Below are 24,422 nucleotides of genomic sequence, written 5' to 3'. Positions count from 1 at the left end.
ACGTAATTGTTAATCACTATTAAGTTAGATGAGCACTAGATCTATCCAAGCGGATGAATTAAGTAAAGGAACCGTTATTTTTAAATATATATGCATAGGTATATAAGCAAATAGGAAAAGGGTTATATGGAAATTGGAATAAAAAATTGAAGGTATGGGCTCTCCAATAAAGACTCAAAATAGAAATACAATATAAAAAATACACACAAATAATAAGAAATTGGCTAAAAAATAACTGGAACCTCTATATTTTGGGCAAAAGCTTAGAAAATGGCTATAGAATGTTGTAACTAAAGCAAGAGGGGCACGGACCTCAAAAAGGTTCTTCAACCATTCTTAAACCCCCGTAAGAGACACGGAAAAGGACACAAATCTCAAAAGACTCGTTAACCATTAATTCCCGAAACCCCCGGCTAGAAAGCTGCACTAACCACTAGAAAGGCACTGCCGCACTAAGGAAGGAGCCAATGACGACTGAAGTCATTAATGAAGTATTGAAGAAGGTGGAATTAACCATATGCATGTCGCAATATATTGAATAAAAAAAGAGAAAAGCAAAAAGCATTACTTGGTCGGAAACATATTGGAAGCTCCTTGTTTGCTTCCCATCACCATAAACTTCGTTTATTTTAATCAACAATGGCGTGTAGGAAAATGAAAAACACTACGTCGTTACGTATGGTTGGGGTAAGAAATTATGAGTACAGAATTGTTCGAATAATGTTTGCTGTTACGGTTGGGATAAGAAATTATAAGCAGTGAATTGTTCGAATAATGTTTGCTGTTACGAATCTTACGATCAATCGCTTTACAGTCACATGCAGAGTTTAATATTGTAAATTCTAAGCTCTAATCTAGTCTTATATATTTTCAACGGTAGGATGGAGGCATATAATATATAGTCTCATAGAGTACTATAGTAGTATATATAGTTTATCACATATTTACTTCATCACATGCTAACTTTGACCCCAATAAAGATCCCAGCTGTGATATTCTTAAATTTCAATCTTTAAAGTGGAAACTAACCTGTAGGGATTGCTTTTCTTAAAACAAGTTTTTTTTTTTTTTTTAATACTAATAATAATAAAAAATAAAAAATAAATAAAACCCTAGAGAACCGCACAACTGTGACACTAAAATGATGTAGTTGAGCACTAATGAAGCCTGTAATCGAATAAATAAAAGTAGCTCAGTAAGATAATGTACGTGTAGTTTTGTGTATGAGTGTACGTACAAATTATAGTTGCGATTACAGTTATTTTTTTTCTATTCACAACTATAGTCAATTTAGGCAGCTATTCATTTTTAAATAACCGTAACCACAACCGCTAAGCTGATTAGCTGATAATCCACAATCGACAATTATACGGTTATTAAAAGCCAGTTATTAACTAGTAATTGTTTTTCAAGTAATTGGCAAACCATCAAGCGCGCCCATCAAATTTAAGAAGAAAAGAAAGTGGGAGGTTGGGTCCGCTGAGAACAGTGTGGCGTGAAAAGAAAAGAAATAGAAGTAGATGCGGCGTAAATACTGAAGAGAAATAAAAAGAAGAAAAAAACCCCATACTGCTATATATACAGATTTAGGTACGTACTAATATATTTATAAACCGCTTTCCTCAATTCTTAATTAAAACCATTAACCGTAACCAGCCAATTAACGCAGTTATGCGATTATTCGGTTGCCAGTTATTAGTAGTTAATAATCGCCCGTTATACACCCCTAAGGTGGGATTCACATCAAACCTCACATATTAGTTATTATTAATGCTCCATTTGTTTCGACGTAAAATGGTTTTCATCGTAAAATATTTTCAATATTTTCTGGCGTTTAGCTCGTATGAAAAAATCAACAACGGCAAAAAATCACCGGTGACGAACTTCCGTCACTAACCGGCAAGATTCGGGCTACAATTGCCGGGATTCAGCTAGTTTTGCCGGAATTTGGATTGGCTGGATTCCGGCGAAGGAGGCCAGAATCTGTCCATTTTGGCCGGGATATGGCCGTTCTGTGCCAAATTCCGACCGTTCTAGCCAGATCCCGGCCAGCTGACCGAAATTCGGCCGGGCAGCTGGTTGGAATCTGACCGTTCTGGCAAAATTCAGACCAGATGGTCGAAATCTGTCACAATACCGCCAGAATCTGGTGGCGGTGGCCAAACGTCGCCGGATTTCAGCAAAAAAATCAAGATTCTGTCACCAACCGGTTCTGAAATCTAGTTTGTCGGAATCCAGGGACGATTGCCGAATTTCGGCCATGTCGACTGCGTTTGCCGTATGAGGAAAATGATTTACGCTTTTAAAAAATGTAAATCATTTTTCAAAATTTACTAAGTATTTTTGGTAAAACAAAAATTATTTTCAGGTTGACTATTATTTTTGCCCACACCAACTACTAAAACATATCAAAAACATTTTTCAAAAAATATTTTACGTCGAAACAAACCAAGCATAAGGAAAAATCTAAAGACTAAATCTAAACAACCTTTGCTTAGCAATAACTGATAGAAACCGCCATGAAAGAATCATAGGGGCCGGGCTTTAGTACTTAAAAAGATAGGTAGAGACGTAGAGAGGATTAAGATGAAATGAACGATTGCTTCGAAATGGTTGTGTCGGTCAATGGACGACATCTGACATTGACAAGAGCCAGGATCATGCAGTTATTAAGCCGTGCCGTGCTTCTGACTGCAAAATAGGTGCATGATCTACTACAAGTGCTTCTAATTGGTTGGGTGTCTTCGCCTGTTGCGAGCTGCTTGGGCTTTGATGTTTGTTGTGGGTATTTGGGCTCGAAAACTAAATCCCCTTCTCAATTTCAATTGGAAGTGCGAACTCGGACTCTCGTATTATATTCGAATCATATCGAGTCATGTGTATAAAATTATATAATAAAATTAACAAAGGCTGAAGGCATTGGCATTCCCTTGAATAACTAGTTTGGTTGTGAGTCTTTCGTAAACATTAATTTCACTCATTAATTAAATGGGTCAGGCCATTTTATCTTAATTCGTTAATTTTGTGTTGAATTCAAGACTTATGTCAAAAATTGTTAACCTTTATGTCGCCTGTTGAGTTTGAATCGTTCGATGCATGTGTGTATGATTATATATATCAACTCTAACTTGTCTCATTTAGTTAAACATATTACACTTATCAACTCTAATATATTAATTCCGTGTTGAATCCATATCAAATTTACGAGAGCGCATCAAAAATTACAAGCCCTATCATCAATGAGTGGGTGTGCCGAAGCAAATCCAAAGTGCGGCAAGCCCAAGTTTAAAAGTCGTTCCCCTTTAAGTGAGTGAGTTAAACTTGGATTTTATTTTGGTTTCTAAATATTCAATGGGTTTAAATGACATTCAAAGAAGTGACAAATCTCTGACCAGATTTATTTATAAAAAATAAATGTCCGACTAGATTTGGATCTTTAGCAAATGAACACTCCATGTAAATGGGTACGACTTTGGTCACAGGTTACCATTGCTTTGAAGCCCAATACAAAAATTTGTGAGGGATATAAAAGCATTCACAATGGTCTCTTCATAATTTTTTAAAATTTAATTCTTAAAATCTACTTTAAAGATTTTGGATAATCACTCTTTTTTTTTTTTTTTGAACGAAATAATGCCTTCTTCATTACTGTGAAATAATCCCCAAAGGGGTTACATAACCAGAGAAATAAAATAAGAACAAGAGCACTAAATACAACCATAACGCCCAATGGCGAGAAATAGGGCCCAAAGGCCATAGATGTGAACTAGAAATAAAGAATCTCTACCCACAAGCTAGAAAAAATCTAGCTTAAAGCAGCTACTAAACGGTAGACTGTGAAAAAGAGACAAAAATATACAAAAACAAACAGAAACACCCAAACAACAAAGCCACCGTCGGGAAGAAACTTCCGTCGTCGGAAAACGGAGCGTGCAGGCCAAGCGCCGTCCCCGGGAATACCCTTGCAAAATACTGCCACCAGAAGACCCCGAACAGCACCAGTCACGACCTGGAAGGCGGAACGTTGCCCACACGCGCGGCCCAAGGAGGAGATCTCCCTGGCGCGTGCAGGCCACGCACCGAACAGAGAGGTCCGACACAGCCATGGATGACGGCGACTAGACCGGAGGAAGCCTGGGAACGCATCAGAAGGGAGCATGTCGAACAGAAATCGGCAACGAACTGCAGATTTGGCTTGGAAGGAACGCCGGAAACACGAAGGAAAAATCTCCCCTAAGGATACCTCTTGTTGAGCCTTTCTGCCAGAACAACAAACACAGAAAACAAAGAAAAAACTACATAGCCCCGAAGGACTAGGAGAACATCAACTCCACTGGAAACAAAGCCAGGGAGAAACAAAAGCTCCCCTGAACCAACCAGGGGAGAAACAAAAACTCCATAGCCCAAAAAGGCTAGGAGGAGAACACTAGGGAGGAGGGAGGCACCGTGCCTCCCTCCTCCTACACAGCCAAAACTAGGACCTCCTTCTCTTTCTGAGAATGTTCTCGAGAGCTTCTCTCTCTTCAACAGAGAGAAAAGCCCGGCTAATCACTCATTTAAATCATCAAACACAAATTTTTTAAATGTTTCTCTAATTTAAATAAATACTATTTTCTAATCATTCATAATAATATTGTCACATAAATAAGTTTTTATTTATTAGAAGAATGGAGAATATTGGCACGATTTGTAAAAAATATTATTAAAAAAATTATAACATTGTCTTTTTTGCTCTTTTAATTTAAAAAGAAAATTTGACAAATGTTAAATTTGCTAAAGAATATTTGGGCATTTTTGTTTTTTGGTTAAAAATATGAGAAAACTAAATACGAAGTATCGATTGATAGTGCTCTAAACAAGTTACGGTTTTTATGGGTTCAACTCCCCCCCACCCTTCCTTTCTTTCTAGTGGTCACGGGTTCGAACCCACTTGTGGTAGTAGTCCATGAACCAGATGCTACTAAGAAAGAGCTTTACCAACTTGCATTTTGGTGGGGCTGTGGTGATAGACTCGCCTTCCAATGCAGTAGTTATGGCTCAAATCGAATATTCCACAATGGGTAGGAACCTTGATGGTCACGTCCAAGTGGAGTAATTACACTTGTCGCCCCTTTCCGCCTTTTTAATTAAAAAGAAAAAAGTTACGGTTTTTAAGGGAAAAGCAAGACCGCCACTATTCTCGACCAGATGCTTTGGGAAAAGCTTCTGCTTGAAGCCGAGAGATAGACCGATCCCTGATCAAGTTGAAGCTCCACAGTACAAAACCAACAACCTTTGGGAAGGATCCTCCGGGAAAATCATATCCATCACACTTGTTCCGCTGGTATGCCTGATTTCTCTTTTCCTTTGAGCACCATTCTTTTCTTTTCTTTTCTTTTCTAATGCAGGTTTATATTTTCAAGATTCTTTCTGTTATATATATTTTCTATTATGGGTTATTAGTTCAACATTCTTTATGTTACACTGAATACGTGCCAAAAAGATTCAAACTTTCATGTTCCTCTTAATGTGTTTGACCGTTTAGTGCTCGATTAATTGAACAGTGATTGGTAGGATATGGGTAATGGAAGAGGCAGGTTTTCCACTTGATGTGTCCTCAAACTGCTTCCTTTAGTGTGTGTTTGAGGCAGGCTTTCCATGAGAGAGCCTTCCCTCTTAGATTCAACACTAAGAGAGAACGGCTAAAGTTACCTTGACATTGTGGAATTTGCCCACTTCACCCATTATTAGACAGATCAAGGATTCTAAGAGAAGTTATCCTACAGATACAGGTGCCTGAGGATCTTCGAAGTTTCTAACTTCCTTTATTTTTGGATAAGCTAATAATGAATACAGCAGAGGAGCATTATAAGATTGAAGACACCTCAAGAGTGCAAGGACAATAAAAAATAAAATAAAAAATAAAAAATCTTTTAATTTTTAAATTCTGCCACCCTTAAGGCTTGGTTTTATGTATTTCTTTTTAAATTTCTTTTTGAATTATTATTATTATTTTATTTTATTAAGGTTATTTTTGTCATTGGGAGAACTTTGACAAATTTTTGAAGTTTGGAGAGAGGGAAACATTGTCCAAATTGAAAGTTTGTTTTTTTGGACATTATCAATTGAGTGGTAATTTAAGGGGGTATGTGAACTTTACCTTTTTTATTATTTAGTGAGAAATAATACTTTTCTCGCTAATTTCATACTAGCCAGTTGACATAAAGTATTTTAATTGATTCTTTTTAAATAATTAACTTAGAAAGTTACTTAAAACACTAAAACTTGTTACTTCAATAGGTGCGAAAGTGTGAAGAGTAGCATCGGTAGTACAGAGAAGAAGAAGCTAAAAGTATTACATCAAATAGTCACTTAGACTTTAAAAAGTATCATGAATAGTTCATGTAGACATCTTATTAATACTGTTAATCACTCCGTCTATGTTCAATCTAATAATTTAACATTGTGCCATGTCAAGGCCTATCAATGTTTGCTACATGTACCCAACACCACGTTATCATGCCACATCAGCGATTACTTAAAAATAATAAATAAATAAATAAGTGATTTTTAAAAAATAAAAAATTTGGGGAGATTCCCTCGCCTGCCAGGGTGGGATCTTCTCCACAGTAGGTCGCGACTATGTGTTTTTCCCCTTTTTATGTTCTTCGGTTGCTTCGCCACGAAGGAGTGAAGGGCCTATTTCTTCGATCTCTACCGGCGTGCCCACCTAGCTAGCAAGCACCTTTCAAGCACGTGGTATATAATTAATGGACTCCAAGTCTGAGAAATCCTCTAGACACCGTTTGATAAACAACTCCACTCTCCTCCCATTTCTTTTCTTCTTTTTTTTTTTTTCACTTCTTTAAAACTAAAAAATAAAAAAAATCAACTTCAAAACATTTCAACTTTTTTCTTCTTTTTATATCACATAAATAATTTTTTATTACTATTCAAATAAATAAATAAAAAACCACTACAAAATAAAACTTTTTTATTTTTCCATACAAAAAATTACAAACTTATTTATACTTTAAACCACATCAATCACATTTTATTAATATTAAAAAAAAGTTACTCCTAAAAATTGTTTACCAAACCGAGCCCTAGGGACATAATTTTTTTATAAACTGGAATGCAAAAAATCTTTTACAAATCAATTTTTAAAAGTGACTTGTATCCAACGTTAACCCAATGAGCATGATCTTTCCAACCCCTCACCCTTTAGAAAGTACAAGATTTTATTGTAAAATTATAGATTTTAAATCCACGTAAAATAATAGATTTAAAGTCCAGACATCTCATATCTACGTGATATTCTTTCTCTTTCTTTCAATTAATTTCTTATATTTTTTTAAACATTGGTGATTTTTTTTGGTGCTAATGAGGTGGGTAAACTTTTTGTTAAAAATTAAAATAGGAAGATTTTGGAAAACACATACAAAATAGGAATTACTAGAAAAGAAAAAGGAGCAGGGTAATTGGGTTTGGATCCATTTATTGGGCCATTACGCAGTCGGTCCACAACCACGTACGCTTTTGACCCAATATATGCTGAGGGGACCGTTGTACAAAGCCTATCCACAATTCAACGCTTCTTTTTTTTTTTAAAAAAAAAAAAAAAAAAAAAAAAAAATTAAGAGGAAATGAAAAATGCTAAATTGACTAATTTTTATAATTTGTTGACACGTGTTAAATATGATTAGATCATATTAAAGTACTTTATTAAATGATTAAATTTACATTTTTTTATTAATTTAAAATTTTAAAATGAGTAGTGATTTAACATAGTATCAGAGTAGAGGTCTTGGGTTCAAACCATGTCTTATTTATTTTCCTTTCTTTTCAATTAAATATTTTACGTGTTAGGCCTCACATATTAAATGAAAGTTTGAGCCTCACACGTGAGGGGAAGTCTTAAAATATTTCATTAAACGATTAAATTTACAATTTTCTATTAGTTTAAGTTTTTAAGATGAGTGGTAATTTAACAAAGTTGCATTAGCCACTAAATTTTTGTTTACACCTTTCAATCATATGCTAACATGTGTCAACATATTATAAAAGAGTCAAAGGTTTAACATTTTTTTTTAATTGTGAATGGCTCTCAAACAAAATAATATTGGGCGTTTCTTCTCTTGGGTAAATTATTACTATGTTAAAGGCATCAAGTAACACCAGAAACAACATTTTTATACCATCTCTGCTGATGTGATAATACTAATAAGTCATTATTTAAATAAAATATTTAAAGGCCGATTGGTATTGTCATGTTAACAAAATGAGATAATAGTGGGATGAAACTATAGTTTATAGTAAAGGCCGATTGGTATCTCTGAGCCGAACATGCATGTTTAGCAACTGCTAATAATGTTTGGCTCATGTTTTTGTTACATGGAGCAGTTGCAGGCACTGAAGTGCATTTTGCCATACTTCGAAGTAATTAAAACAAGCAATTACTCAAATCGAAACTACTCACTCGCTCGAGAGATTTTCCAACAATACATGTCTTATTTAGTAGAAACTTATTGTAGCACAAGTAGATGAAAAGAAATATATATATATATATATATATATATATATATATATATATATATATATATATATATGAGAAATTAAAGAAGGAAAAGCTTTGGTGTAAAACTAATAACAATCCAACAGAGAAGCAAAGTTTTAGATTGAGACACTATTGGGAATGCCCTTGCCAGTAATTCCACCTTCACTAGTAGGATAGAGCAAAGTATATGGCACCTTGACTGGTCCAACTCGGTTTTTCCATTTCTTGTCATTGTTCATTTTTATAATTCTATCCTCAATTCCGGCCAACGTCTGTCCGAATCTCTCAAAGGCTTCCAATGGTTTTGTGTCCAACGTCCATTCAGCAGTATCTCTTTGCCCGAGATACACCTCATCGGAAGAATGCCTTGACAAAATCTCAATGAGGGAAATACCAAGAAGTGTCTGGAGCTGGGCAGTAATTGTTTTCAAGAAAGCCTTATCAGGGTCTGACTTGAGTTCATCATATTCAAGAGTCCCTTTTTCAGGCATGAACCGACGGCTCATTGTGGGGCGGTTTGGATGGTAGCCTGCATAAGGGAACTGTCCAAAATTGACGGCAGCATGGAGAGCAGAAGCAATCCATATGATGATAGTGCATGTTTCTACAAGCTCTTCACGTGTTTGCATTTTAGGCCACCAGGGCTCGTCTTTCTTGTCACCATGACCCTCTTCTCTAAGTTCCTTCCACCAGGACTGCAGTTCAGAGTCCTTTTGTACAATGTCATCACTCTTGTAATAGTAGGAGCAGTAGTCTTCAACCCATGTTTTGATTGCTGACCAGATTTCCAACCCATCAACAGCATATGGATAGTCCTTAATCAGTAGGTGAAGGCCATGTGGGGACTTTGAATCCTTGACTGCCATTCCCCTAAATGCAGCAAAACAAGTAACATGTCATTTGAGATATATAGATCACAATCATATTTATTTTATTAGTTTTAGTTTAGGACTTTGGGCCAATAGCCCAACTAAAGTTTGAAGCACTAAAATTGGCCTCAACACCTCTTTAAATATTATGCCTTTATGAAGTCTATCATTCAGCAGTTTTAAAGTACTCAAAAGTGTTAGTTTTTAGTTTCCCTGATGGATAAATTCACACGGCATTTTGTTATGGAGTGTAACATTTACCTCTTGATGAGATTTGCAGGAAGTGCTTGCTCAGGAAAAACCCAGTTCTTATAAATTACTGCTGACATCTCCATGGAATACTTTGCTGGAAAAACAGTCGACTCCAAAATCCCACCAGCATTGATGACGACCTGCCGAGCAAATGCATTTATATTCATGGTGTCACGGAAGTGAGGATGCAGAAGCTTGTGAATTGGGTGAAGCACGCTCAGTTGTCTATTTGTTGCTATCACAAATGGCTCAATCACTGCATGGGTATTTAACCTGTGACCAGAAAAAAAGTATTCAAAAACCAATCATAAATTTAGACTGAATTTTTTGCTAAGCTTTCTTAGAAAGAGATGTACCAGTGGCTAACGAGTTGATGATTGCCAGAGTCATTTACAGCCACATAAGCTTTTGCCAATTGCCAAACAGAACTTTCAACACCTTGTTCAGCTGGTGTGTACACTTTGCTAATGGCACCAAATTGATCTCCTTCAGGATGAGGCAAGCTTAATTCAATAGCCAATGGCTTCAAAGTCCCATCGTTCTTCAAGAAGAGGATTGTCCTGCTGGCATACGTCTTTGTGGAAGTTGAGTTTATTCGCCTCAGATACGGCATGATCGCATCATGGTGATCTAATATGAATAGCTTCTTGTTGTTGATTGCCTACAACCAAAGGCGTTTCAATCGCAATGGTTATAAGAATAAAGCACTGTAATTGCAAAGCCACAGCAGAATATTACCTCATCTATGCTGAGCCCATCTATGTTATTTTCAATGTGTTGTTTGGTTATTGTGTTGGCCTGATCACCATATACTTTAGGATCTAGCTTGCTTTCAGGTGGGAATTCCTGTATTAGTTCAGAGTTAATTATAAGTAAAGATGAAAAGCCTCAATCTGGTATTTGGCTGTTGAGAAGATAAAGGAATAGAAAAAGTAGAAGTTTAAGATTACTTCAAGACAACGAATGTTGACAGGGTTTACTCCAGCCAGCATCTCTCTTGCAAACTCTTCATCAGTCCTCCATGCAGACCTATCCTCTGCACCAGATCATTGAAACACCACAATTAATTCAAAGAAAGTAGTATTCAAAGGCACAAATATCTTAAAGCTCTTGAATATGAAATGACACTAAACCACAAAGTCCCCAAATTTGCCACTAAGACTGTACTATCACATAGATATCAAGATATGGTTGTGCCAGAAAAAGATATGATACCTTTAATCACTTGGGGCATTGGATATTTAAGAAGTCCTTCACCATCGGTTGGGAAAATTTGCTTGAGCATCTCTGCTGGGATATTGTCCCTAATAGTCTCAAGTAAGCCGTGAGGTAGCTTAACTCCTCCTTCATAAAGCTTAAGTACATCTTGAAAGCTGTCAAACTCATTCGGAGTGCTATCAAATATAGATTCCAGCTCAGGTTTAAGGAATTGAGCTATGGATTTCAGTCCATAAGCAAGGAAGTCTGACATCTTCAAGTGGCCAAAACGCTCATCTCTTGGGACATAAATGTTTAAGCTCATAAGAAGTTTCACTCTGCTCTCGCTGTTGGGATCTGTTAAGGTTATTACATAGAAAATCTTATCAACAACAATGATAATAGTCATAGACACCAAAATGATTCCCAATTTTTCAGTGAACGAAATACAGTCTGAATTTATCAATTAGAATTTAACCAATCTAATTCTCAAATTTTCTTTTCATGATACTATATCATTCTTTGCTGTTTGTGGCAGTAAGAAAACTCTGTGAGGCTTAGTAGTTACAAACTAAGGTGATCAGCACGTCTGATACAGTTCAGGTGATTGCTTTGCCGGCGACAATTGTAGAAGTTGATAGAAGGATTAAGCTTGCGTTATACTTGAGATTTGGAATGGCTAGAAAGGCAAGGAAAGGGCGTGGAAGAGGAAAGAGTTTAAAGCTAATCGACCAGGTAATGACTGAAACTCTGGTAGATTTTTTCTGGAAGCAATAAGAAGGATTATGTGGAGAATAGAGATGGAGTTATAGAAGAGGACAACACTAATGAAAATGGAAAAGAAAATAGCATTTATGACGAAAAACTGGAATATGGAATTTGAGGAAGCATATGGATGAGCCCATATGGATAAGCCCATATGGATGATCTCGAAGAAAGGAAAATATACGAGTGCAGAAACATGGAATGAAATCTGATCAAAGCAGCTGGAAGTTGTTTGTGGAAGTTAATTTGGTTTCCACTTGCAATACTAAAGCAAGCATTTGTTCTATGGTTAAGAATGAAGGATTGCTTAACTATAGAGGAGAGATTATTGAAATGGGGACATAAGGGTGAAGTGAACTTTTTTCTTTTTTCTTTTTCCTGCAGAAATGGCATAGAAAACAGAGATCATTTATAAAATAGAAATGAAATCAAACACGGGAGTCAGCCAAAAACAGAGGAACAGATTGTAGTATCAAGTGGTTCAGCTGATTTTGCTGAAGAGTGAGTAAAGGTGTTGTTTGTTGAATTAAAATGTCTAACCTGTCTCCGTTGGGGATCGTCCTGTTCTTCCCCTACGAGGGTAAGGGTACTCATTGGACCCTCCGAGAACCGGACGGGCATATTTAGGGTCCTTATCTGGATTTCCCAGATCGTTGTAGTAAGCATAGTCGTAGACCCTATCCCATTCTTGAAGCTCCCCTGTTCCACCTCCTCTCAAGTTCACAAGCTCTTCTTCTCTGTACTTTAGCAGCGGCGCCGGTGTTTCACTTGGAAGATATGTCTGCAAAGATATGAATGCATGGCCAACTTGTTAGTTTAAATGTAAAAATATGTATGCCAACTTTGGTATTACCTTGTTGGAGAAGAAAACGCGGTCGTTTTTGTATTTATCTGCAGGATAAACCCATGAATTGCAAACAAAGTGGATCCGACCGTGGCCTGGAACATCTTGGAGGGTAAGACTTTTGAGGTAGAATTCACTGTGATGATTGTTTCTTATTAAGAATGCTCCTGGTATTCCTATTTCCTCCTCGTCCCAATCAAAGGTAACCTTGAATGCTGACTCCCCCGCTATCAATGGGGTGATTGTGCTTATCCAGTCTTCCAAGTATGCTGGATTTCCATGTTTCCCTTGCAACCCATTTGCTACAACAACACAACAACTTCAATAATTGGTTCTCTAGCGATTTAGAAGTCAAATATCATTCGTTATGTCATTTGCTAAGACATGTCATTGGTCCATCAAAGTAATTTTAGATATAAGTAGGGGTGTTTTAGGTGGGCGGCTAAAAATCATTTTGCATCTATTATCCGCCCGTCTACATGGGTTAGGAGGGAATTTTCAGCCTCGACCCTAACACCTCGCGTGCGGATACCACCTCCGCTATCCGCACATATTCGGGTGAATAATGAAATATGAGTAGACAAAGGTAGATAAAAAAAAAATAGTTGTCTTATTGAGATTTTATTTATGTGTACTCCATGCAATTTAATATTGGCTAATTTGACTTGATGGTTTGAAATGTCACTAAATTGACATTGTGTGTCCACAATCCAAATATGAACATTATTTCAAGGCAACTAAAGTTAATTCATTTGTTTTTCAATTTACTTGTATAGCCCAAAATTTATAAATAGACCTATTTTTTTCATATTGGATTTCAGTCTATAAATACTTGTATTGCTCATCGTTTACAATTCAATTTGTATTTTCATATTACAAGTTACAAGTGTATTTAATAAGTTCAAAAATTGGATTAAGCCTATCTAGAAAAAGATCATAAAAGGCTTTTACAAAACATGCCCATATAAATTAAGTCCATAATTTTTTTTATTAATAAAAAAAAAGGCTCAAAATACAAAGCGAATGTCACGATCCGTTAGTAAAAAAGAAAAAAAAGCACGCCCGTGTACAGGATTAAGATATAGGAGTAATTATACCAGTATTATCATTATTATTACTATTTGGCTGTGCGTCGGCATGACACCGATAGGTTAAAATCCTACTGTTTAAATAATAATAATTATAATAGCATTTATGACGTAAATGGTGACCAAATCGATCGAAGGTCCGGATTTTATAATTTGATCCACGTATATTATTATGCATATGGGGCAAGTGGGGGCAACCCATCTCACTTGTGGGCTTCCGATGACAGGACTGCATGTAGATAAGTCTCAGATTTCATGAAGTCAACAAAGTAAGAGAAAAACTGTACCCTAACCCCTGACGCCTGACGCCTGACGCCTGACGGGAAAGATGATCAAGGCATGGCTGAGGAAGAGAGTTGTTGGGTCTGATTAATTTCTTGTTTTTTCCCGTGGGAAACCAAACCCTACCAAATAAATGTTATCCAGAAAACCGATATATATATATATATATATATAAGGTTGAACTGAACTGATCACATATCTGATATCTCGGCTAACGATTTTCATGCCCAAGAATGGTTTTTGGTTTATTTAGATCCTTTTCTTTAATAATAATTAGCAAGGGATGCAAGCATGATGAGATATATTAGTAGGTTAAAATGAAAATAATCTAAGAAAAACAAAGAAACAGGAAAGAAGAAGAAGAAGAAGATGGAACTAACCAGCTGGGTCAGCATTAACAGCACTAATGAGCTGCAAAGAAACCCTCTTGCCTAACAACTCATGGACGCGATCAAGAACCGATGCATTAAAGTCGTTGAAGTCCAAGACATTCTTCTTCATCAACACCACTGTGCCTTCAATCTTCCTGCACTTTCCGGCCTCCGTCTGGCATTTCATGTTTTCGTTCCTATCATCACCATCTCCGGTGATGGCGTTGATGATGTTGTGAAGCATCTCTCTTAATTAGTTCAACCACTAAAAGCAAAGAACACGTTCAATACAGACGTCTTCTTTAAGGGAAAAGTTTTGTTGGGTTTGTGAAAAGAAAGGACGGGTTTGTGGTATTTATGAGGAAATGAATGAGCATTTCCAATGACGATTAATGGCCATGCGCGACGTGGCGCTTTGTGGACCTATGGGCTCATGACTTTGGGATTGTCGTGATGATCTGTACAAAAAATCATCTTTCCTTTTGTGTTTTCAAAACATTAATTGCGTCTCCCAATTTAGGGTAGGTTTTAAGGATAGAGTGAAATTGTGAAATTCGATTTCACATGTCGTATTTAAAAGGACTAATTCTACGACTAATTCCAAGGACTTTAGCTCAATTTTTACTGGGTTTACGTGGTAGTGCTGGTGCCTATCACTTTTTTTTCTTTTTTCTTTTTCTTTTATTTTACTCTTTAATAAATGCTGATTTAAGGACCGATAAATATTCTTTCTCACGTACATAATTAGTTTAGTGAGATAAAAGTTAAGTATGTAGTATTATTTATTTAAAAATTTTAAATAATGTCACATTAGATATATGGTTAGATGCAACAAAAACAACATCTAGAATGAAAGAATTCTATTTCAAATTTAAAACAATATTTATTTATTTTTTTTTTTTAAAAAAAAAAAAAAGAAGAAGAAAGAAAAGAGAGAGAAGACTCATCGAGCGGTCCTTGCATTAGGATAGAGAGATATGTACATAAATTTCCTATTAGCAAGCTTCTAAAAGTGATACGTTTCCTTAACTTATAAGAATCATATGTTTTTTTAATACCGTGTGCGTCTCACCTATTTTTTTAATAATTTAAAAGACATATATCACTTTTAGAGATTGATTTATAAAATAATTCTTATAAATAAGTTTATATAAAAGTTATGTCTGATAGATTGGGTCAAGGTTTTAGCTCCTACAAGTTATATTCGTGCAAGAAAAAATAAATGTAGATCGAAGAGGTGACAATTAGAGAACTTTGAGCTAAATTAATGGTAATTGCATTTGTACCGAAAAGAAAAGAGAAATGATCAAAAAGATTTATGCCTAACGCGACAAGGATTCTCTCCATTTCAAATGAGATGGAGATTATTAATTTTTTTATAAGGATTTAAAGTTTGTACATTTAACAGTATACATAATTCTATATTATTTAAATTTTTTAAAAGACGTGTCAACATTAACTCCTATACATTATTAAATCCACTAAATTTAAATCATAATCATAAAATTGATACGATCAATATATTGTAGTAGAAATAAAAAGGATCATATTCTCATATTGATCTAGAAATGACACTATGGCCCGTGCTTTGCAAGATCTTTAATTTAGTTTTTACCTGACTAATTAATTCCCTACCATCTAGCATTATTTTGATTATTTATTAATTTATTTAATAAAATTGATACTTGATCGATAGAAAAAGGTTAATATTGTTTAAAGGTACGTTTGGCATTGTGATGTCATAGACAAAAAGATGAATCGTTTAGAAATTGCAGGTAATGAGTGTTTTTTTGAAAAACACAATTTTAAAAGGCTACATTGTAATTTTGTCAAATGCTTGACTGCATTTTTAAAAATCACATTTTGAAATCGCATATTTTAAAATCATTATTTTTAAATCGTACATTTAAAAATCGTAAATCCAATCAGATTGACCTATTTCATTACACATCTTTAATACTTCATGGAGAATTAATTGAATTTTTTTTATTTTTGGTAGGAAAATGAAATGAATGGACAGAAGTTAAGAAGTTGCAGAAATGGTTGGAAATAATAAGCCCATGTAAGAAGCGTCACATATATGATATGAGCAAATCAATTGGAACAAAATTCTAAGAAACGCGACCACCGGATTACGTACAACAAAATCCTCAAATTTTTGTTTGATTTCCGTGGTGGTTTTAAGGTAATCGTTTCTGTCGATTTCAATGTAATCGATCTTTTTCTGTCGCGGTTTCCACATTCCCACTGCATATATGTATGTGTACCTTTCAAGTGATATATCCGGCCGGCGTTTAAACCGCTTCGAAAATTTCTGTTTACGTCGGTCGGACAGTTTTTGGTATGGTGGAAACCGCAAACATTTTGGGATTCTCATTTCGATATTTAAGTTAGTTTTTAAGAGAAAAGTATGCTCTATGGATAAAATATTCAGTTTAAGCCGGTCTTTATGAGAAAAGTATGCATAATATATTTAGTTTGTAGTTTATATCTAGGTATGAAGCAAATTAAGAGGTGGAGTCAGATATGAATTAGGTTTTCTACTCTCCTTAACCTAGGAGTGCTTGGAGTTTGATTTGATCTGAGAGTCCTATTCCTATTCAACTGGGAGTTGAACTGTTGACCAGATTCTGCAATAAAACTTTATTGAAACCGAATTGGGACTACTACCCCCAATTAGGTCATCTACTGTGGACGACTGATGTAACGCGATCTTGACCATTGATTATGTCTTTGATGGTCAAGAAAAGCCCAACTCCAGAGGAAGTTCCTGCCAGCTGCGACTTCAGAGGAGGCAGGCTCAGATCTGTGGGCTGAAACATCTCTTGCTTATTCAAGAGGTAAAGCAAAGGAATATAGGGAAGCTTTGAGGAAGTTGGTGTGAGAGGATCAATGGGAGAGAGCAAAGCTGGCTGTACTTATATATAGAGATAATGAATATCCAACATGGTATAGACTAATAGGAACTAATTAGAAGATGGAACTAAGAAGATGCAATATGGCATTGACTAATTTAAGTACTAAGAAGCTCACTTGTTCACACTCGACATTTTCATGGCTTTTCTTATACTAGTTAGTTAATTGTTGTTCCAATTCCCATCAATTTGTTGTTTGGATAATAAATGTAATAATCTTTATAAACCTACCCGTCCAAACAAGTGACCGTACAACTCAAAATTTACTTGAATAAGTAGGCTCCATAAGTATTAACTCTCTTACATTTACTATCAAAATTGCTAGTAATTCGAGCAGTAAAATTATTGAAGATCTCTCTCAATCTGTTTGGTTTGGCCATCGGTTAGTCTTTTTACTATCTTGTCACCAACGGATGTAGCTTAGATGCTATAAAAAAAACTACATTACTTATTTTATAGTTATGTTTTTGGAGGGTACATATTAAATTTTAGGATGCAATTGACATTACGATTTCATAGATAAAAAGTGCGATTTTTAACTAAATTGCAAAAAATTAATTGTTTAAAATTGTAATTTGAAAACGCAAAAAAATTGTATTTTCAAATTGCAAGTAAGATAGTATTTTTTTAAAAACTCATAATTTTAAAGGTAAGAGGGTTTTTTTTTAAAACTTACAGTTTTAAAAGTTAAACTGCGATTTTATCAAATATTTAATTACATTTTTTAAAATTACAAACTTAAACATACCCTTAATTTCTCTTAACCTTTTCGTTTAACGCTTGAAACTCAATCTCAGCCCTTAAAAAAACTATCGCATAAATGTTGTTGTAGTCTTTTTTACGGCAATCGATCAAGTTAAGCCAAATCTGTCACCATCAGCATAGGGTTGACTGAGATCGATGCACTCTTTCCAAAGCGTGTCTGAAAAATTTTATTAGGGAATTTTTGAAGATAGCAAGGTAGGTTTCCGTTGGCTTTTAGTGACCTGTCCGAGCTGCAATTGGTCCAGGACCAGTATCAAATTTGGGAAGACAAAGTCATCAGTAACATAGAATATGTGCCCAAAAAATAAATAAAAAATTGCTAACTTTGAAAATTAGTAGCTTGAAGCTTGGGCTTTCCTACTTGGCTAAAACGTGTACGTATAATATTGATTGGCATTGACCCACATAGCTCAGTCCTTGGGTTTTTGAAACATTCTTCTAGGATGAGATCATTGGGTCATTGGGGTATGCCATACGCATTGTGTTTATGAGAAAGAGAAAAATTACTTTAGCATATGTTTTAGTTAGGCGGGTTGCTTTTTATTTTTGTCTGAAAGTATTTCTAATAGGTTTTTCTTTTTTCTTTTTTTTTTTTCATTCGAATCAAGAGTGAAAATATTTTTCTTTGTAACATTTTTTCCCTCATCAATTAGAAAAAAGAAAATTACTTGTTTAGTTCATGAGGTTTGTAGTTGTATCAAATTGATCATCGGGGTATAAAAGTATCTTAAGATTCTTAGATCGAGGGAGCAATTTGTTCAAAATGATTCCAACTATTAGCTATTTGAAAGAAGAGAAATGATCCATACACTCATTTCTCACAACAGCCCCACAACAAGCTGATGTGGCTGGTAATATTTTATTATTTTTTTACAAAAAGAAATGAAAAGAAAACAAAAAAATAATAAAATATTACAAGCCACATCAGCTTGTTGTAAGGTTATTGTAAGAAATGAGTGTAGGGATCATTTCTCTTGAAAGAAACCTTTAAATGCGCATATAGATCACGTCATAACCAATTGTTGATTGACACGTTACATCACTAACAAATTAGTCTATTATAAAATTATAAGTTTACCTATAAAATAAAAAGCAAAAATTAAATAACAAAGAGGGGTTGTCACTCACCAAGTGAAGGGCATCCGGTTGTCCTGTAAAGGGAGGTTGCACTTTGTATGGTGAGGGAGGCCCTCTCGACAGATGAGGGGCGGTCACTTTGACCCTTTTATTTTATTTTATTTTATTTTTAAAAAAAAAAAATTATGGGTAAAAATATAATTTTAATTACAATAGACCAAGTTATTTGCTATGCTACATGTTAATCGACGATTAGTTGTAACAAGAATCTACGTTTGTATCAAACCGTTTCTACCAATGGCGGTAGAGGCAATTTTGGACAAATAGCTTACCCTAAGCACCTTAAAAATACTTTTGATACTACAAGAATCAATTTAGTACAACTACAAACCCCCTAAACTAAATCAATAATTTCCCTTACAATAAAAGGAAATTCAGTGGGATTTGGATGCTCTCATATATGTTCATAGTGGTGAAGGCGATTTATGTTAATGAAGCCTAACCCAAATTAAAATGAATGGTTGTCAATTACAAACACGATTCACTTGGCCCAAATTGACAAATTTTATCTGCTTTACCAATTTTCATTCAAAAATATTACCAAAACTTCAAATTAAAAGAAAAAGAAAAAAAAGATGGCTAATTTCTTGAATTTTCAGATTAAAAAACCTAGTTTTAATTTTTAACTTAGGCCTCCTTTTCAATCCAATTAGGCCGGCCAACTTAACACGAAAATGCAAGGTCTCTTGCTTGAACCCCAAAACCATCGACGCCCATTGTTTTAGTTGAGGGGAGACTTCTAGAAGCTCAAACTCATGATACAATGATAATACTTCACCTACCATAAATTTTGATATTATAAAGACAAACAAATAGTTAAATTAAAGAGAAAGGAAAAACTAATGTTAATACCTGGTACGAATGTTCTTTCCCAATTCCCACTTATTTACATTCGAAATGTCATCTCATGTGGATGTGGGCATGCTATCTACTCAACCCTTGTGGAAAAATGAAACAATACTCAACTTTCATTTTGGTCTTCATCAGAAATAGAGAGGATATATTTCAATGATTCAAATTAGATTTTACAGACACTATAAAAAATTTACTCATTAGCGGCCAGCAAATTTGGCCGCTAATAATGTTATTTTGGCCGCTAATAGTCCGATGCTAAAGACTATTAGCGGCCACTTTTTTGACTCGCCGCTAATAATTGTTTTATAACGGCGAACTTAATAACCGCTAAAAATAATTTTATCCGCCCAATTTTTTTGTTAACCGAGTCTAAAGTCGCCGCTAATACTAGACTATTAACAGCGACACGTATGTGGCCGCTAATAGTTAAATACTCTAGTATTATTAGCGGCCACATGTGTGGCCGCTAATAGTTTAGTATTAGCGGCCACATAATACTATTAAAAAATGGAAATATATATATATATATGAAAAAATCATATTCACCCATCCTCACTACATTAATTAAATTTCTACATGCATATTGCAATGCAGAAATTCAGAATGAGAGCAAATATAGATGTTACTCTGCATATTAAATGCAAGAACGGTTTCCCACCAAATATTTCTATGCTACATTGCCACCGGCTAAAATGAAAGATTGGCCACAAAGAAAAGAAAACACGCTTTCTAAAAGCTTTAATCATGTCAACAAGTACTTGCTCATTTCAAGTTCCCACATAAGAAACCACAATGCAAACCTAAGATTTACTGTCTGCCATTGTACACTTCTTGTTTTGCCATTCATCTTGAAAATATGAAATTCCCCTTTACTGCACCATGTAGATTTCAAGAAGCCATGCAATATCTAAACTTCTGTGGATAAAACTTGTCTGATCCCAACATTTTAGTGAGATGGTATCAGCATCCGCAGAAGACCAGCCTTCCATTCTACATAAATACCACTGAAGCACATTATGGGCAAGGCCCTCTATCCTGTATGCAAAGGTCAATTTAAGTAAATCATCTTTTCATTGTCAATAAATGCAGAAACGAAACAATTATGGAAATTAATGTGATTGAACCTCAATTCTGGCCTCCTTTCAAAAACAATTGAGAAAGCACGCAAGATGAACATATCTTCATCAAATTCATGTCTTATTTTATCTGTCTGCATTCATGAAGAAAAAAAAAAAACAAGTAAATGAATGTCCATCATTAGACAAAATACCACTTGAAGCTCAATTACTAGAAGCACAAGATCCAATTTGAGTGCATTTACAGTAACTGCATTTGACTTTGACAATGTTACCTAGGAACAAAACTAAAAAACTAAAATCGAAAAATTAACAATAAAAGATCACTTGCCTCCTCCAAAATGCTCTCAAATACTTCACCAATTTTAGTGACTAACTTTGGAGGCACTTGATTCCCCTCCATATCAAAGAGAGCATAGCTGCAAAGAAGAAAGAAAATATGAAATCAAAACAATTACCCATTCAGAGCTCCAAATTTAGAGATTGAAGGAAAAATTACTTCAGAGTGTAGGAATTCCAGTTACTGGAAGAAATGTCACAAAATAAAAATGAAGCTTAAACTCTCGATGTTACAATGCAATCCATACAAGGATAAAATCCTATGAAGTGAAATTACTGCTATTTTTACAGGAAGACACAACACAATAACATAAAATAATACTTAGGAACTTTTAACCAGTGACAACATAATCAACTAAATTTTACAAAGCTTTACTCCAATATTGGGACTTTTCAACCACCATTTATGATACAACTACCAGAGTTTAAGCAATTTAAAAGAAAACCCTGCGAGAAGCACAATCATTAAGTTCAGCAAGAGTTAGAGAGAGGGAACCTACAAGATATGGAAGCCACAAACATGAAGGAAAAGATAAAATAAAAAATAAAAATAAAAATGTATCAACAATTTTACTACAATCACTCGAACGGTACATTTGAATGAGTTATTTGTCTTTCATTATATTTTAGTTTATGGCTGGCAGAAATATGAGATATGGACTTACAATTTAAAACAATACTGCAATACAAGGAGAAATAAAAGTGTTAATATGAATAAGATGCAAATCTGGCTGAATGTTGGTTTAAAATTCTAAAATGCACAAGAACCTCTCCTTAATCAAAATTAAAGGAATCAAATCATTTTAGCTTTGACGTTCACATACTTATCAAAAAAAGAGAAATAACTAAATAAATCCACATACCAGTGCTCGATAATAAATTAAAATTCAGTGTATCAATAAAACCTGACTAGAACTAGAGTAACATTAGGAAATAGTCTTCTTTTTTTGTAAGTCTTAATATAGCTAAGAGGATCCAATCCCTATTTTCAAATGGATCACTTTTAACAAATTCAAACTTTTTACATTTTACATATTACAAACACGCTGAAAAGATGAAATTTGGAATTTGAAATGAAAGGAACTCATGCAAGTTGGCAGAAATAAGAGAAGTTTTAGCACATCAAAAGCAACAAAGTACCATCTACTCACCTTTCCAAATCATGATCATACAGCAGAGTTATCCTCACTAGTACGGTATAAGGGTAGTCCTAGTCTCCCAATCAATCGTGCCAAGGGATTCTCCTTGCAAACTCCATGCAACCTATGGTATCATGTATGATATATAAGTTTTATAGTTAATAAATAGATGACACTCGAATTTCTCATGAGAGGTATACTTTACCATGATGCACCCAGGTCAATAGGAAAATCAAATGAGTAGTCAGTATAAACTCGACCACCAATCCTATCCCGTAATTCCAACAGGACAACCTGAAAAATAAGAAGAGAAATGAATTAAGAACTTGATAAAGGAATACATATTATACCAACACAACAATAAGACAAAAATAAAATTTCAGAGCACCAAAATAGCATAAAATAGCAATCACATGATAACAGCTAATGCCAGAACCTTCACTTCGTTTCCACTGGACAACCTAACAAACTAAAAAAGTAGGTTTGTAAAGGGCTTACACTTAAACTGAATCATATAACCAATTCCTTTACACTTTGTTTTTAAAAAAACAAATTAAAAATTCAGCTGCTCTTCGACATTTTTGTTTCTCTCTAAACCAGCATGCACAGCAATCAACTTACAACGTATGAGTCCATTCTCAGTTTCCACACAGACATCGTCCTGGAAAAAAAAAATGCACATCACCAAGGCCCACTAATTCATCATTTTCTCCAATGCAATTAAAATAGGCTTATCAAACATTGTTCTTGAACATGGAAAGAACAGGAAAGTGAACCAACTGGTTATAAACTAATAATTCCCTTCTCATAGTATAAAAAAGGAAGAGAAGTGCAACCAAAACGAGCCTGACCTCTTCGTGCACCCGAACCAAATCAGCAAGAAACTTCTTGGGCTCATCAGGAACTGCCTTAACCAAATCTGCCCACTATTAAGTTCAGAAATTTAGCACAATGAAACAACAGCAGTAATTATTACACACGAAAACTACCAATCAAACACGAGCACCAACAATTACCCAAAAACAGAACTACCCATCATCCCACTGAATCAAACAAATCAAACACCAAAATACCACAACCAATAAAATCAAACAACTATTGTCTTTCAAGAAACAAAATCAGGCCCAGTACCAGCAGACCCATGAGGAACACCGTAGGACTCAAAAGTAGGCCCAGCGTCGTAGATCGAGCCCTTGTACTCCGTCCCCTTAGCCGCATTGAACCTAATCTTGATAGTCCCACCCCACCTCCTCCCTTGCAAGTGCATATCCTCGTACCCATTTCCCTCGAACCACCCTTCTTGCTCCTTGTTCCCCTCGTACTCCTTCCACGCCTCCCAGAACTCGAACCCCTCATCCAGAGGCCAAGGCAGGACTCTGACGAACGCGACGAAAGCGAGGTCGTGGTTGCCGGAAAGGAACACATGGGTCTGGTCCGGGTACGTGGAAGGCAGGCTAAGGAGGAAGTCGATTACCTGGCGGGTGTGCGGCCCGCGGTCGCAGTAGTCTCCGAGGAAGATGATGAGCGCGGTCTTGAAGTCCTGTGGGTCGATGAGGGACAAGAGGGGTTGCGAGGCATGTACCGTGGGCATTGCTATTCTTGAAGCCCTTCACTGGTATGTGGATCTCAGAAACAAATTAATATCTCTCTCTCTCTCGATCTCAGAATCTCTCTCTCACTCTCTGGATCTCTGTTTAGTCTCTGGAAAACAAAAAAAAAAAAAAAGGAGAAAGGGCGACAAGAAGAATGGGAGAAAGGGAGAAGAGGGGCGGGAGATTGAAAAAAAAAATTGTGCGAAAATTTCACCTCCCGCTTATTATTAGGACAAAAAAACGATACCGTTTTAAGTCGCCGCTAATAATCATGAATAAAAATTAGTCTATTCAATTTTTAAAAAAATAAAAATAAAAATAATTAAAATTTTAATTAAAACCTATACAAAAAAAAGGGTTAAACATTATTTAGTCTTATAAACTAACAACCATTTTTTAT

General features: G+C 35.2%; 1 protein-coding gene and 1 pseudogene across 1 annotated transcript; both read right to left on the bottom strand.

Moving 5' to 3' along the window:
* Window positions 1–8,594: 8,594 nt before the first annotated feature.
* LOC133851605 (probable linoleate 9S-lipoxygenase 5) lies at window positions 8,595–14,517 on the bottom strand. Its single transcript, XM_062288097.1, has 9 exons — window positions 14,214–14,517; window positions 12,473–12,765; window positions 12,160–12,400; window positions 10,873–11,211; window positions 10,608–10,693; window positions 10,396–10,503; window positions 10,014–10,318; window positions 9,667–9,930; window positions 8,595–9,406 (listed from the first exon to the last, which is right to left on the bottom strand). The coding sequence occupies exons 1-9, from the start codon at window positions 14,446–14,448 to the stop codon at window positions 8,653–8,655; spliced, it is 2,625 nt and encodes an 874-aa protein (XP_062144081.1). The 5' UTR covers window positions 14,449–14,517; the 3' UTR covers window positions 8,595–8,652.
* A 6,639-nt stretch (window positions 14,518–21,156) lies between these two features.
* On the bottom strand, window positions 21,157–24,115 carry LOC133852648 (tyrosine-protein phosphatase RLPH2-like; annotated as a pseudogene).
* Window positions 24,116–24,422: the final 307 nt, after the last annotated feature.

The sequence above is a fragment of the Alnus glutinosa genome, chromosome 12, assembly GCF_958979055.1.
Source record: "Alnus glutinosa chromosome 12, dhAlnGlut1.1, whole genome shotgun sequence".
Taxonomy (NCBI): domain Eukaryota; kingdom Viridiplantae; phylum Streptophyta; class Magnoliopsida; order Fagales; family Betulaceae; genus Alnus; species Alnus glutinosa.
This window is presented reverse-complemented; position numbering and strand designations above follow the sequence as displayed.

Coding starts and splice junctions, on each gene's coding strand:
- LOC133851605 (XM_062288097.1), bottom strand. CDS start 14,448: ATGCTTCACAACATCATCAACGCCATCACCGGAGATGGTGATGATAGG. Junction 12,401..12,472: donor GCGTTTTCTTCTCCAACAAG/GTAATACCAAAG, acceptor ATATCTTTGCAG/ACATATCTTCCAAGTGAAAC. Junction 9,931..10,013: donor CATCAACTCGTTAGCCACTG/GTACATCTCTTT, acceptor TTCTGGTCACAG/GTTAAATACCCATGCAGTGA.